The sequence below is a fragment of the Lissotriton helveticus genome, chromosome 12 (assembly GCF_964261635.1).
Source record: "Lissotriton helveticus chromosome 12, aLisHel1.1, whole genome shotgun sequence".
NCBI lineage: Eukaryota > Metazoa > Chordata > Amphibia > Caudata > Salamandridae > Lissotriton > Lissotriton helveticus.
The window spans coordinates 267,686,667-267,703,481 of NC_136073.1; the positions used below are offsets into that span (position 1 = coordinate 267,686,667).

A 16,815-nucleotide genomic window follows, 5' to 3' on the forward strand; every position below is an offset into this window, starting at 1 on the left:
TGGAACTGGCTAACATTTCACAGGATATCCTTGACAGCGGAACATGTGCCAGGACTTCGGAATACCCTGGCAGACACTCTGAGCAGAACAAAAGACAACTGCCACGAGTGGGAGCTTGAACAAGAACAGCTGGAGAGGATCTTTTCAGTGTGGGGAAAACCTGCCTTGGATCTGTTGGTAACTCATATCAATTCCAAATGCCGATTCTTTGTAAGCAGATTCCCTCTTCCAAATTCTTGAGGGAATGCCCTTTCAATGCGCTGGTCAGGCATGTATGCTTACGCTTTCCCCCCCATTCCACTGATACCCAGGGTCCTTACGAAACTGAAGATGGAACACTGCCACCTTCTTCTAATAGCCCCCGATGGCCCAGACAGCACTGGTACACAGAGCTTCTCCTCTTCTCGGGAGCCCAGCCAATCCGTCTGTTACCAACACCAACTATACGATAAGGAACAAGGGTCAGATATGTCATCTGGAGCCAGCGTCTCTTCAGTTACATGCGTGGCTCTTGAATTCTTCGAATTTAAGGATCTAACCATTGAGCAAGAGTGCAAAGATATTATCACCAGGTCTCGTGCTGGTGGCACCAGCAAGACGTACAGACTGAAATGGAAATGGTTTGGTCTATGGTGTAATAAGTTGCATCCTCATCTCTCTGCTCCAGAACAAATATTACCATACTTACTATTCTTGGAATAATCAGTGCTGGCATATTCCTCAGAAACACCCATCTCCATTCTCTACAAGAATTATACATCAATTCATGAAAGGATTGTTTTGTAGTTTCCTGCCTGTCAGAGCTCCTCCCCCAGAGTGGCACTTGAATATTGTCCTATCACAATTGATGAAACAACCCTTTGATCCCATCTATGGGGCCGACATCAAATACGTAACGTGAAAAGTGGCTCTCTTGTTAGCCCTCACATCAACTAGAAGGGTTAGCGAGATACAAGCCTTCACCATAAAACATCCGTTCATTCTCTTTACGGACAATATGGTTATTCTCAGGACGGAATCCAAAATGTATTCCTAAGCTTCCCTCTCAGTTTCACCTGAACAAACCTGTCATTCTAAGGACTTTCTTCCCGGATCCTTCTACGCCTGCAGAACAAGCTCTGCATACTTTGGACATCAAAAGATGTCTTAAATTCTATCTGCAAAGGACTAAGCCTTTATGCAAAATGGATCAACTGTTTGTGGTTTACGGGCAAGGCCGCCAAGGCACTGCGGTTTCTAAAACTTCTATTGCAACCACAATTCCATTTTGCCACAATAAGGCTGGCAAACCATTGTCAAGAACAGTGAGAGCACACTTTACCCGGGCAGTCTCTACTTCAGCTGCCATGTTCGCCAGTGTGCCACTGGAAAAGATCCGCAGAGCTGCAACGTGGAAAACAACGCTTACGTTCACGCATCATTACTGCCTGGAGTCGACCCAGCAGGCAGACGCAGCTGTGGGACAGGCAGTTATACAAAACTTATTTAATTCTGGTGAGCCTCTTTAAGTAGAGGACTTCTATTCTATAGTCAATATAAATAAAAAATGTTAAGGATGTGTATTCTATAAATTTGAAAATTATATAATTATGTTTGGGAGACAATAGATAAATTAATTGCACAGGTCAATGCCTTTTATATGTTTTTACTTTGCACCTGCAATTTCAAAAAGTATTCCTTTTGGGAATACAATGGGGAAGTGTTATTGGCACTACCCGCCATCCACTAAGGTGCTTACTAAATGTATGTAACTGCTTACTATTCTGATTCAAGCATGTGAATCTATGAAAGATTCCCCAATACTGGATAAGAAATTAGTTACTTACCTGTAACTGCAGTTATCCATTATTGGTATCTTTCATAGATTCACATGCAACCCACCCTCCTCCCCGGAGAGGCTGCTCTGACACTACAGTATTACTCTTCTCACTTGTGCTGGAAAAACTAAGGGTCACAGCCTCTCTTGGGGAGGTTCTAGACAGTGCTGGTTGCTGATTGGTTATATCTAAGTTTGGTACTTTTTTAGACAAGGAGGTAGATAGGCTATTAATTGCATGGTTCTCTCCATGATAGCCTATGAGACTTAGTAATTACTGCTTTATTTATGTTACTGTGGAACTCCCACTTCGACGACGGGAATGATTCAAGCATATGAATCTATGAAAGATACTAATACTGGATAACTGCAGCTACAGGTAAGTAACTAATTTCTTTTCCCTGAGCTGTACATGCTCATCTATAGTGTTCATCAGATATTACCTGCTTTTTCCATAGGATTGATCAGGTCGGCACCCTCTGCCAAATAGCTGCTTGCAAAAATATTCCATATCCCTTAATTTAAGTTAATGTTTGAATGTGTATTTCCCTTTCTTTGCTTTTGTCTTGGTGAAAAACAGGTACCTAAAACGTTTTGTCTTTCTGGTAATCAAAACTGTTGGTTAGAAATTGATACTTTGATAATTTAGTGGATGCAAAAACTAGAAAATATGAGTACAAATTGTGAAACTGATGATGAAAATGATGGGAAGGAATGGAGATGGTTGGTAAAAAAAGGGGCAACGTCCACACATTTATGGCTTTTAGTGGATTGCTTCTAGCGAAAGAGAAAGAAACAAACAAACTGGATGAAAGAGTAAAGCAAACAAATCAGTCGTTGAGCACTAATGAATGGAAGAATGGTAAATCCAGTTTGTAAAAATGAGCAAGCAAAGATAGATAAACACATTATATAAGTTGATGGTATAATAAGACATATTCTTGCAACTTCCCAGGTCAAGAGGAGAGAGGATGCTGTTGCTCTCCACCAGCAAGATGTGGCATTACTACAGGAACAGCAGTCGATCTGCCGGACACAGGTGAGTATAGGGAATTGAAACATAAATGATTGCCATCCTACCAGCATCATGGGTTAGCATACATTAGGACAGAGCTCTCTGGGCTCAAACAAAATCCTCATTTTATCCCTGAAGCACTTCACCTTCCCTGCCAGACTAGAACCATGAAATCTATATCTATACTAATATAATAAAGAGAGAGCCCAAACCTTTGAGGCGGGTAATCTCAGGAACCACAGCACCAATCACCACACCCAATACAGCGTTGGAAAGGGCAGTTGCAGCAGAAGGACATAGGCTATGCAGACGCCCACCATATACATTTAAAAGGTAAAAGAACCGTGCCAGCAAAATAGTCCCTTGTGGGCGTGTCTGCGTTGTGCTGTGGGCGTGTGCTGGGGGCGTGACAAACTCTGGGGGCGTGTTGTACATTCCGCCCTTCATGCCATGTCTCATATTGTGTGCTAATCCCACCTGCTCCCTTTAAATACCCCTGCACCCCATAATCATAACCCACCCTTACTCCTTAAAATACCCCAACACCCTTAAACACTAACCCATCTCAACCCTACAAATATACCCTGTACCCCAAAACCCAAACCTATCCCTAAACCCTAAAAATACCCCTGTACCCCAAAACCCAAACCTAGCCCTGAACCCTATAAATAACCCTGTACCTCAAAGCCCAAACCTAGCCCTGAACCCTAAAAATACCCCTGTACCCCAAAACCCAAACCTAGCCCTGAACCCTAAAAATACTACTGTACCCCAAAACCACCCCTGAACCGTAAAATACCCCTGTACCCCAAAACCCAAACCTAGCCCTGAACCCTTAAAATACCCCTGTACCCCAAAACCCAAACCTACCCCTGAACCCTAAAAATACCCCTGAACCCCAAAACCAAAACCTAGCCCTGAACCCTAAAAATAACCCTGTACCCCAAAACCCAAACCTACCCCTGAACCCTAAAATACCCCTGTACCCCAAAACCCAAACCTAGCCCTGAACCCTAAAAATAACCCTGTACCCCAAAACCCAAACCTACCCCTGAACCCAAAAATACCCCTGTACCCCAAAACCAGCCCTAAACCCTAAAAATACCCCTGTAACCCAAACCTAGCCTTGAACCCTTAAAATACCCCTGTACCCCAAAACCCAAACCTACCCCTGAACCCTAAAAATACCCCTATACCCCAAAACCCAAACCTAGCCCTGAACCCTAAAAATACCCCTGTACCCCAAAACCCATACCTATCCCTAAACCCTAAAACTACCCCTGTACCCCCTAACCCAAAACTATATCTGAACCCTTAAAATACCCAAACACCCCAAAACATATACCTCAGTACCCCAAAACATATACCCCTATACCCATACTTACCTTATCCAAACATTTTAAAAAAACATGCTTTTACCATTCATGCATTTACACCGAATTTCGTTGTAAATGTTTGCGTGGTAAAAGCATATAAAATGTAATGCCATGCATTATAATGGCATTGCGGAGTCATGGTCTTTCGTAATGAAAGTATGCGGAGTGATGGTATGCGGAAAGAAAGTTGCGGAATAATGGGTGTTTACCATCCCCCGGTAAGTACATTGGTGGCACGGCGGCCCACATCTCCAGCAACATACTCATATTTTTTCACCACCCATTTGAAAAATGCACAGGTCTCTCTCATTAATGGCCAGCGCCGACATACACTTTTAGACACACCTCCCTCCACAAGTTCTAGAATTGCGAACTTTAGAGCTGGGGAGCTCCGTTAGAATCTCGGCATCAGCTCAACATCCTGTGATTCCAGGCAAATCGCGTTGTCTCCCCGTGCCTACCACAAATTAATATGTTCTTCTGTAATGTAAATTATGCTCATGCCATGTTGCCGAGTTCGCGCTATATAGGAAGAAGCAAGGAAAAATAAAGTAGGGAAACTCGAGTTCACACACTACTGAACTCGCACTCTTAAGTGCATCAGCAGTGCACTGTGAATTGGAGTGTTTCACAGGCCTGGCACAGATAAGAAATGCTATCAAAACGAAATCCTACAAAACAATATACTACTGGCCGGCAGCAATTCATACCCGGACAACGTCGGGACGGGCAGCTAGTAATGGATAAAAAGGCAACTCCTGTTCTTGGAAGCTCGGTCTCTTCAGACTTGAGCATGTCTTCTACTGATTCGTCTTCCTCTTAAGTAGGAACCATGCCAAATGTCTGCAACCATTCGGATCCTTGGAAAGAGGAATCTGCAAGAGTACCAACATACAGGGAACTGTGAAGTACTGAAGCTTGTTTTGTTTTTCTCATATAGTCTGCTCACTTAATATGGATTTTATCTTGAGACAAATCAATTGCTTGGTGTCTGCAAAAAAAAATACAACTGCTGTAGGTTTTGTCTGCATGTTTAGCTTTTATTGATGTTTTCTTGCAAGCATAGTGGATATAAGTGAACATTGATGTTCTAAAGAACCTGGATCAAATCTTTGTCTTTCACACTGCGTCCAGGCCCACACCAGCATATCATATTTAGGTCCTTGTGCTTGCCTCATCTGCCTTGAAGGCCGCACCTGAGACAAACAAGCCTTCTGGTGCAGTGGGTTCCTGACTGCCATATTAGAATGTTTTTCCTTTCTATATCTGGTTCCCCCAATTCTGATTGCTTTCCCTTACAGCCAGTTACTGTTCTGCGTTTGCTATTTTTCCCTATGGTTAAAGTAACACACCCTGAAGGAAGGGCTGGATAGTATTCGCATGAGTCCAGTAGGATGATGAGTAGTCACAATCTTTACTACTGTGATTGCAGGAAGAAGACTGGGGACACATAGGAGTTTGACATGACCTCTTGAAATGCATTAATCTTGATAGATATATCCATATGCCCCTTTTATTGTAATAAATATATATGTTGTGTTTTACTTGCTTCAAGGAGGTTTCATTACCGGGGCTTTGCCAAAAGGCAGTCTTGCCAGAACACACATTAAAATGTATTATTGTGTTAGGTGCAAAATGGTATACAAAGCATCGTCAGTTTAATGGGTAGAACAGAAATGACAATGTGCATGTACTGTGATTGGGAGGACAAATAAGGTATAGAACAGAAGTTCTTACTAGTAGGATGTAGCAGAGATTCTTACATGTGGGGTGTGGTACAGAAACAATCAATGTGTAACATTGAAGTTCTTCAAAGTAGAATGTAGCACAGTAAACCCTTTAGGTAGAGTTTAGCATAAGATGCTATTACAAGTAGGGCACAGACAGATTCTTTTATGGGTAGAGTTACCCTTATAAGTTATTAGGATGTAGCACTGAAACGCTTGCAAGTAAGGAATAGCACAGAATCTCTCACAAAGTAAGGTTTAACATGGAAAGCGGTCATGTAGAATGTAGCACAAACGTACTCACGAAGGTATTGTAATAAAGTAGCCCTTAGGCTGGCACAGAAAGCCAAATCTATATTGTCTAGCACAAATAGCTTTTCTGAACAAAGTTTAGCTCAAAATAGCTTTGTATGGTTAGTGCTTAGCACAAAAAGTTGTTAAAACACTGAAGCACCTAAAATCATGTGTTTTGGGTCTTTCCCAGAAAGCTCTCACAAATTTGGTCAGGTACAGAAAGCTTTTACAATTCAGGCCTGGCCCAGAAACCCATCACTAATTTGGCTAAGCAGTGCTGATGAAAGTAGGGTTTTGGGCAGAAAGATCTTATGAATGTGGAGTAACACTGAAAAAGTTAAGTGTAATATAGAAATGTCTGATGACCAAGGTGTAGCACAGAAATATTAGCCATTAGCTTAGATAGGAATGCTCTTATGTGTCGTTTGTAGCACAGAATGTGCTTAAGAGTAGGTTTTAGGACAGAAAATGTATCCATTGGGCTCGTTCAGTGATGCTCTTATGAGATGGTTTTAGCAAAAAAAGCTCTCACAAGTGGCATTTAGCACAGAAGGATTGTTAGTTTTCTGTGCTGAAAGCTTTCTTCTCTGTTCAGCTTACCCAGAGGGAGGAGCAAGTGGAAAAGCTGAAGTTTGAACTTGAAGGTGTTAAAGAGGAACTGACAAGGTGCACAAGTAATTTTTCTGAAGCAGATTCCGACAAACAGCGGCTAGAGATGGAACTGACTATCTTGAGGGAGAAGCACAAGACAGCTCAACAAGAGGTATGTTTGTGGTTTCAAAAAACCTTCAGCTTGTGAAAAGTAATTTCAAGATGTCCCACCATTGAAAGGACCCGAGAATAAACACTATACAGTAACTGATAAAGGACAAGCAAACTAGAGCTGGCAATCTAGAATGCATAAAGGTTTCCAGGGTTAGAACCTGCAGCATTTCACCAGGTGGGGACCCACCCCAATCTGCATGAACAGCATAGTTTTTAGATGAAAATGATGAATGCACCACTCTAAAATAATGTGAGCGTTTTGCATGCTGCTCACTTACGTACAACTGCTGCTTCATTCGGCAAACCACGGGCCTGGGTGTCTGACCTGTCAACAACTAAATTAAATCAATACACAGTTTTACCAACACATTATACAGCTCACAACATCAGATAAGAGTTTTTAGGAGTTTAAGGCCTTATAAAATTCTTGTTTTAGGCGTATGATTTTTGAACATGCATCCTCTTAAAGTTTTAAACAAATTGTTAGGAAATATTATCAGGACCTTCCTGATCAGTTTTTCAATCTTAAAGTTGAGTCTTTCTTTGAAGAAGAAGAAATGTTTATTGTTATAAGTTAATAAAAACCATCACAATAATGCCACATACATTAATATTATTAAAAATAATATAAAGAACTCAACTGATGAGACAATTATTACTGTTTAAAATGAGTTATAAGGTGCTAGATTTTTTAACATCAATATGAATTAGAATGAATAAAATCCCAATATGCATGCTTTTTATATAAAATCTTTGCTTGGTTCTCACTTAAATGATGCAAAGTATGCCTCTGAATATCAGTGCGGAAGTCGCTAAAGAGTATTTAAATGAGTCAATATCTAACGTTATTTATGCCACTAAGACATCCAGGGTGCCCCACTGTCACTAGTAATATTCGCAGGGTATATATCATAGTGGCATCATACTTCCTGGACTGTCTTAAGAATGGGATAAAAGCTGAACCTTTAGATATCGAAGATATTTATTAAAGTGTAGTGCCAATATGCATGCATAGTTCTGTATGGACGCTGTATTCCCCAGTTGGTTGTCTAAAGCTGTTACTAAGGTATTAGCACTAATAGATTTAAAATTTGGACCATCATGTTTCTACAGTTGAACAGCCTAGGCTTCCCACTGTCTGTATTATATTCAGGGAAATCGAGCGCAGTTTATTAGTTTCTCATGCAATGTCAAGAATTTCAGCAGTTTACAATTAATTTTGGCATCCGTGGGATCGAGGCTCTTAATTCTTGCCATCCGGCATGCTCGAATCCCCGTTCATTAAAATAGATTTCAGTAGTAAAGTACAGGGTTGCTCTAATGTTAGACATACACAGACGAGGTGGATTATGTCTTCCTTTAGGACACCACAAAGTCTGCATGATTTTAGACCTCTGTATCTCCATGCAGGTTGGTCGGCCAAGGATGGCAAGACACCGAATCGAAGTGCCATTAGCTTTCTTTTTAGATATGCTGTATATGTCGATCTGAGATATTCTGCTGGTTTTGCATTATTGTAGCATTAAACTACCATCCAGGCATGTGACCACAAAGTAAGTTTATTACTTGTCTTCAATAAGGGAATGCAACTGAGCTACTTTATTGATAGTGCGGCAGAATGTGGGGTGTGGTAAATTCAAGGCCCATAGATTAGTAGTATTTGATTCTTTCAATGATGACCACGGGTATTAGCTATATATTGAATGTGTACGTTGTGCAGGGCCTGCCATAACGCACTGACTAATGGACTACTTTGATTTGTCCATATTTTATGCCATGTTTGGTGGTGAAAGGAAGGAAACACAAGGAGATGATGGACGGAGCGCTGAAACCTTTCAGACACTCACCCCAGTCACAGATCTGGGTTGAATCCACCATCGTTCTTAAGCTCACTTTGCCACCTAAGTTCAGACCCAGCTATACCCAAATCAGTCTTGACCCTGTGCCTAATGGGAACAGACCAGCCCGAACTGCCAAGCCAGGTCTTCCCTGAACCGGAAACAAGCATCCTGGGACCAGTTTCGGGTTAACAGCCCTCATCAGCCAGGCTAGCATGAATCCAGTGGCAAAGTGAGCAAGGGACTCACGTTTTGGCATACCCTGCCAACTTAGGGCGAACAAAGCAAACCCAAGGAAATGATGGACGGAGCGCTGAAACTTTTCAGACACTCACTCCCAGTCACAGATCTGGGTTGAATCCACCATCGTTCTTTAGCTCACTTTGTCACCTCAGTTCAGACCCAGCTATATGCAAATCAGTCTTGACCCTGTGCCTAATGGGAACAGTCCAGCCCGAACTGCCAAGCCAGGTCTTCCCTGAAACGGAACCAAGCATCCTGGGACCAGTTTCGGGCTATTAGCCCTCATCAGCCAGGTCCATCAATTGTTGTTTTTGCACATGTTTTGATGGTGACATATCTTCTTGCTATGTTTTGTTTCATTAGACCGAAATCCAGACGTACTTGCGCAGCTCAGGCACTCTGTCATGACCGCCCCGGACGGACGTCAGCGGGCAGAGTGGTGCCTAGTGCCGATAAAGGGGGCGGTCTGTGAATGGAGCGTGTTTCACATTCCATCACAGATTCCTGCCGAGCCTTACTGCACTCCTGTTTCTGCCTAACTTACCTGTTTTCACTTGTTGGTAGCCTCTGGGTCATGGAGACGTCTCTGGCGCCTTCCCGCTGCAACAAGAGGAGTCTTCTCTTCCGGGTCGCATTCTCCCTTCCCGGGAGTCAGCTGGTCCTGGCGTTTTCCTCGCCGGCTGTTCTTTGCATATTTCAGATTATTCAGATCAGTGCTCTCAAAACTCCTTTCACTTCCCCAGACCTGTATGGAGAAAAAGAAGGAGAATATTTATTTAAAATCCTTGCCTCACTAATTCTGGTGGATCTGGTGGAGTGGTCTGACTCTAACAACCTGATTCTGTTCAACCAGGCAAAGTTTCAGGAAAGGCTATGGAACCACTATCAACACTTTAGGAGTAACATCAATTGCTGATAAATGCAAGCGCCTAAAGAAAATTTGTTCCTATATTTCATAGACCTTTAAGCCACTTTCGATCGGGTTAAAAGATCGCTTCTGTGAGGAAAGCTAAGGCGGTGGGGCCTTCGAGATACATTTTTGTGAGCAATAGAACAAATGTACACCCACACCTGAATTCAAATCAAGTTGGCGGATGGGTCGTGGTTGTCCAGGCGAATATTAAAAAATATAGGGCCCGATGTAGGTAATTGTGAAATACCGATTTCTTAATACAGAATTTTACTGATTCGGTATTAAGAAATCGGTATTACCTAATGTAGGTAAAGATTCAGTAAAAAATACAGAATCCTTAATATTCCTTATTACCGAATCGGTAATTGAGATTCGGTAATAAGGAATACCTACCCATTCATTCCTATGGGCTTGGAGGCCCATAGGAATGAATGTGAAGACAATCAGTGTTACCGATTCGGTATTACAGAATCGGTAATACCGGGAGGTATTTCAAGGGTGTCCAAAGGACACCCTGTTGCACCCCTGAAATGTGCATGTGTGCACATGTTGCACATTTACATGCTCTAAGGGCATGGATGTTTGCCACATGGCACTACTAAAAAAGCGAGAAAGTACTTTTTTAAAGGAATTCGGTAATTAATTCCCGATTTCTTAAGGCCCAAAAGCACTCTTTTATGTGCTTCCTACATTGCATTTAAGGAATCTGTATTACCGATTCCTTAAATACAAGAGCAATAAGGAATCAGTATTAAGGAATCGGTATTTACAGATTCCTTATTTACCGATTCCTTACCTACATTGGGAATGGCTAAATACCGGTCGGTAATGGTGGAATTTGGTAAATGTCACCGTTACCGACCGGTATTTAGCCACCTACATTGGGCCTGTAGTCCCCAAACAAGGCTGTGTCCTGGCTGCACACCTTTTAAATTTATTCATGGCCGATTTATCGCCAAAACTTGAACAACAAAATTCCCATCCTCCTAGACTAGGACCATTGACCCTGACGCATGTGTCATATGCGGACGACATTGTGTCGCTAAGCCACACAAGAGTGGGATTACAAAGGTCAATGGAATAACTTTTAGTATTTACCACAATAAACAAATTCTCACCCTGACTAGGAACATTGCCCCCTATAAATCTGTCATATGCGGACGACATTGTGTCGCTAAACCACACAAGAGTGGGATTACAAAGGTCAATGGAAGAACTTTTAGTATTTGCCACGATAAACAAATTTTCACGGTAAGATTGAAGAATAGTATTTCTATATATTTAATTTACTTATCTGATGTCTTGTGCAGCGTTTCTCTTAATTTTATCCTTTCTAGAAAAATATTTATTTTTTCTAGTAGTAACAGGATAAATATGTTTTTGAGGTTTTGTGGATGTAATGGTGGCCTTTGTTAAGGTTAGTGCTGTTCATGTTTTTCATAAATTGAATGCCAGGTTCTGTCGCCCTAATGTTAATTCTTAGTGCTATTTAAGCTTAGGGAAACAACAGTTCTAAATTAGTTCTTGCACATTTACCCCTGAAAATGAATTGAAAGAGGGATGTTTATCAGGTATATCATTTCTAATATGTCACCTTATTATTCATACAACTTACCTCTGTATGTATGCATACACTTACTGTATGTTACTTTCACATAGGATGTATCTGCAGTCAACCCCGTAGGAATATCGTGTATCGTGTTTGACTCCTTCTCCCTTTCCTTGTTTTGTTTTCCCCTCTTTCCCCACCTTCACCTCTTTGGCTTTGACTGTGTTGGGCTGATTTGGTGGGTGAAGGAAGTTGGGATCCGTCATCTGCTTGTCTCTCTCGCCTCTGCGGAAACACCGGGTGAGCTCCACACACTCTGAGGGAGCCCAAAAATCTGCTTGTAGGTGTTTGTTTGTAACTTATCCAGAGTAGAGGCATCTTTCCCGTGCATAACACACATGCAGAAGTCACTGATGGCAGTATTTTTGCAGTAATAATGGTGAATAATGGTTTAGAGGGACCGTCCAGCCTTTTGGCTAGCGCACAACAGGTATGAATCAATACCTTGCTTTTTTTTTATACCATATTTTGTTTATGCATCAGGAAATTTAAGATTTTGTTGATATTAAAACCCAGATATTTGTAACTTCTAACTTCCTCTAGAGTCGCTCGACTTGAGCCTTAGTGGTGGGCCTGATCCTTTTCCCATGGACATTGTTTTTGTTTTAGTTGTGTTTATTTCTAATTTGTTTATCGTGGCAAATACTAAAAGTTCTTCCATTGACCTTTGTATTCCCACTCATGTGTGGCTTAGCGACACAATGTCGTCCACATATGACAAGTGCGTCGGAGTCAATGATCCTAGTCTAGGAGGGGGTGAATTTTCTTGTTCAAGTCCTGCCGATAAGTCAGCCATAAATAAATTAAAAAGGTGTGGTGCCAGGATGCAGGCTTGTTTAGGGACGATAATTTTGAATATTCCCCTAGGCAACCTCGACCCATCCGCCAACTTGATTTGAATTCAGGTGTGGGAGTACATTTGTTCTATTGCACGCAAGAATTTATCTCGAAGGCCCCACCGCCTTAGCTTTCCCCACAGTAGCGATCTTTCAACCCGATCGAAGGTGACTTTCAGGTCTATGAAACATTGGAACACATTTTTCTTTAGACACTTGCAGTTATCAGCAATTGATGTTACTGCTAACGTGTTGATAGTGGTTCCATAGCTTTTCCGAAACTTTGTCTGGTTGAACGGAATCAGGTTGTTAGAGTCAGACCACTTCACCAGATCTTCCAAAATTAATGAGGCATAGTATTTGGCCTCTGAATCTATAAGCGTGATTAATACATCATTTACTGGGTTTGGTCAATCTCCCCCCTTGATACTGGGTTTATTATCGATCCTCTCCAACTGCTGGGGATTAGTCCAGTTGCTCGCACCTCATTATACAATGCCTTCAGCGTGCTGGCCAAGTATTCCGTATATAGCTTGTAAATTGCCTGCCGGATGCCATTGGGACCCGGTGTCCCATCTTGTCGACCTGCTATGATTACTTTTTCCACTTTTGCAGCAGTGCAGCATGGCTCCACTGATATGGACGATGCCCCAGTTGTCAATATGTCTGAATTGCTTACCCCTGCATTGGTGTTTTTGTCTGGCATTGACAGACATTTTTGATTGTCAAAGCTCTCAATCAGGTAGGCTACCCCGACTTTTCCCTGAATGCTTGAATCATTCTTACATCCCTTCCAGTACCATTGCTGGTTGCTCAAAAGGCTCTAGTGTTCGTACTTTTTGAATTGAATAGTAACCTTGCCCAGAATTCTTTGGATTTACATTTTTGTCCTTCCTAGAGTAGTTTTTGCAGGGTTTTTATTTTCCCCCATGCGTGTGCTGTTGTGCTTAATTTTCCAACTTTCTTAATTTCATTCCTCAGTTCTATTTTTGGATTAGAGTTTTTGACGGTAGACCCACTGGTTTCCATGTTGTTTGCCTTCTTTTGTGTCTAGATACATGGTCTTGTTTTACCATCTTTGTTGAAAACGTGATTAACATGTAACGTTATACTGGACTCCAGTATTACTTTTGCCTTTAAGGCCAGCTTTGGGAGGAAATTGTGTGTCCAGTTTAAACTCTTTAAATAAGTTGATTGTGAACTTCCAATTCCCACTGGTCCCTGCTGGTGTTTAACTGGATTTAGGTGTTGGTATAAATGATCACTTTCCATCAAGATTTTGATTTTGAACATCCTCAGCTGTTTCAGTAGTGGCAGGGAGAGCACTGCACAGTTGATTATTGATGCAGATGTTGCTCCATAATGTGTGAACCTAGGAGGGTTGTCATCTTTAGTTCTCTTCCAGGGCATACTCATCAATAGTCATTAGTACTGAATAATCGCCGCTACTTGCGGGACCCCGGAGCATATATAAAAATACATATATATGTGTATGTTTAGACAAACAAGTACAGAGAACTTCCAAAACATACATATATATATGTATACATACGTAAGCATGCAGCCTATTAAAGTTCTAATAAGCTAATATGCCAAAATTACATGGATTTCTCATCGACCTCCAGGAGGCCCCTGCTCCCATCATGCACCTCAGGTGACAGTTAGGTCAGTTCTATTTCCGGCTCCTTCTGTGAGGATCCTGGAGCTTGAGCTCGTCACTTTTCGATTATTTCTAGTCAGAAATTGGTATGTTTCATCTTTATTCAACATTTTTGACTGCTGATAACCATTTTTTGTTATTTTCTGACAAAGTTAAGAACTATTCTCTGGCAGAAATGCCAACTTCATTCAACAAATGTCCTTCCTGCGGGAAGAAAATGGCAAAATCAGACCTTCACTCTGTGTGCATAGTGTGTTTGCCATCTTCACACAACCCAGAGAAATGCTATTACTGCCAGCAATTCTCATGAAGAACTCTGCGTGACAGAGAGAAGATTAGATTTCATGCCTTGCTGGAGAAAGGAAAAGGACATTCTAAAGTGGTCTTGAGAGCAATCCTGCCTTCAAAGAGCCCTCCTCTCAAGAAAAACACAGAAAACGGTGTTGATCCGCTTTCCCAGTGTCAAAAGGGAAGCCGATTCCTGATTGTTTGCCGTTGGCGTCGAGATCGACGTCGGAAAGCAAGTGAGGCATGCAACAACGTCGAGGGACAGATCGCCGTCGAAGCGATGAGAACCTCCGTCGCCGTAAAGTAAGACGACGTTGAGGCATACTACTTCGGGCTCGAAGTATGTTGGTCCAGAGAGACCTAAGATGATGTTGAAACATCCGTCGACGTTGAGACACCGGTTGGCGTCTAGATCTTCGCCACCTTCACGAAGGTTGGTGTCGAGAGGTTTGACGGCGATGACACCGTCACAAGCATACAGGCGGTCAGCGTCAAGGACTCCACCGCCGTGACGACGATCGCCGTCGACTACACTGGAGGAAGTCCATAGACAGTCGACGTCGAGGACTCCATCACAGCCCCGTGGACTGTTGACGTCGAAGAGACCGACTTCGAGGACATCCTCGCACAGACAAGAGTCCTCAAGTGTCTGTCCCGCAGGAGCGGTCGACGTCGAAGGCGGCATATTCCGTGTCGTTGGCGAGACATCGTTCGATGTCGAGGGAGAAAAACCCTGCGGTCACTCCAGGAGAAGTACCAGACAGGTCGAGGTCGACGTCGAGGACCATACGTTTGACGTCGAGGGAAAGGTCATCGTCCCCTGCCATTAACATCATACAGATTACACCAGAGGGATCTCCGGTTATGGGAGAGAAGACTCCTCCTGTCAATCTTTCCCCATGATGGCTAGAGAGCATACAACACTGGAAGGTTCCACACAGAAGTCCGGGCTCGCATTTCTCCAGAACAGTGTCTCTCTCCAGAGTCTCTGGTGGACCTCCTCCTACTGCATCCACGAGGGCTTCTCCATGCAGGTCCCCGAAAAGGGCTAAGTCTCTGTCAGCTCGACGCTCACGATCCAGACCACGGGGGCGATCAGGATCCCATCCTTCTTCCACACCAAAAAGAAGGAGACAAAGGTCACCATCATGGTCCACGTCCTCAAGGTTTTCCATTAGAGACTGATCTCCAACTCGGTCTGCTACACCTCCATCCAGAGTGTCCCCTATTGATGATATAGGGACTTTTAATGAGGTTCAATGCCGGGGTGCCAGCAAACTGAACATTAATATGTTGGCACAGACAGTCTCTACATCTGTCATTTTTGAAACCCTGCAGCACAGACCTGCGGCGAGACCTTTGCTCTCTTTAGTCCCAGGTCTGTTAGAACCAGCGCTGCAGACTTTTCTGACTCCGGCTACAGTGGGTTCAGCTCCCCCACGAATTTCCAAGAAGTACAAGGCCCCAGACCAGGATCCGCTTTTTCTTCGATCGGATCCCCCTCCAGACTCAGTCATAGTGGCAGCAGCCAGAAAGGCACATTCAGCGACAATCTCCTTCTCGGTTCCCCCAGAAAGATAGTAAAAACAGGGACTCTCTGGGCAAAATAATGTGTAACTTTTCTGCATCAGTGATGAAGGTGGCTAGTGCTTCTGCTCTCCTGGGGAGGTATGACAGATCACTCTGGGATTCCTTGTCACGATTCACAGAGAAACTGCCGAAAGAAGATCAGCAAGATTTTCAAGAAATCCTGCAAGAAGGTGGCTTGTTGGCAAACTAAGTTATTAGTGCAGCGGCAGACGCATCAGATCTGGCTGCCCATAGTTACTCCCATGGCATCTGCTCTAGACGCTCAGCCTGGCCGCTTGTCATGGGGCTGAAACCGCATGCAAAGCGGAGAATTGTGAATCTCCCTTTTGATGGCTCCTCTCTATTTGGATCTCATGCGAACGATGAGATGTCCAAAATGAAAACCGAGTTGGACACTCTAAAAGCCATTGGATTGGAAAAGCAAAAGGAATTTCGACTGAAGTTCCATTCCTACATGGGCGCTCCTTCCAGCAGAGGGTTCAAACCCCTCACTGCTTCACTCAGCATCACAATCAACCCAGGTCACACTACCACCAGAGAAGGCCTGGTAGAGGAAGAGGAGCTGCAAGACAGTCATCTTCTACAACGAAGCAACCAGCCAAGCAATGAGCTATGGCTTCCTCCATGTCCATTGACCACTCTGGTGGGGGGAAGTATTATGTCTCATCTGGAAGAGTGGAAGAAAACAACAAAGGACAAGTGGGTGCTGAATATTGTGCAGAATTGCTATTTGCCCAGATTCAAATCCCCACCTCCATCAGTACATCTGCGAGAAAAAGTTCTCCAAAAACACCCCTTGTTGCCAGCTGAGGTGAACAGTCTTCTGTTCCCACATCTCAGATCCT

The 16,815-nt window shown here is 43.0% G+C and overlaps 1 protein-coding gene across 8 annotated transcripts in view; it reads left to right on the forward strand.

Annotated features, from left to right (window-relative positions):
• Nucleotides 1-16,815, forward strand: part of PMFBP1 (polyamine modulated factor 1 binding protein 1) — a 2,317,386-nt gene that overhangs the window by 895,840 nt on the left and 1,404,731 nt on the right. For all 8 annotated transcript variants that reach the window (XM_078668626.1, XM_078668631.1, XM_078668625.1 and 5 more), the window contains 2 exons: nt 2,772-2,855; nt 6,824-6,991. In XM_078668626.1, coding sequence (XP_078524752.1) covers nt 2,772-2,855; nt 6,824-6,991 — 252 coding nt within the window. The remainder of the gene's footprint in view (nt 1-2,771; nt 2,856-6,823; nt 6,992-16,815) is intronic.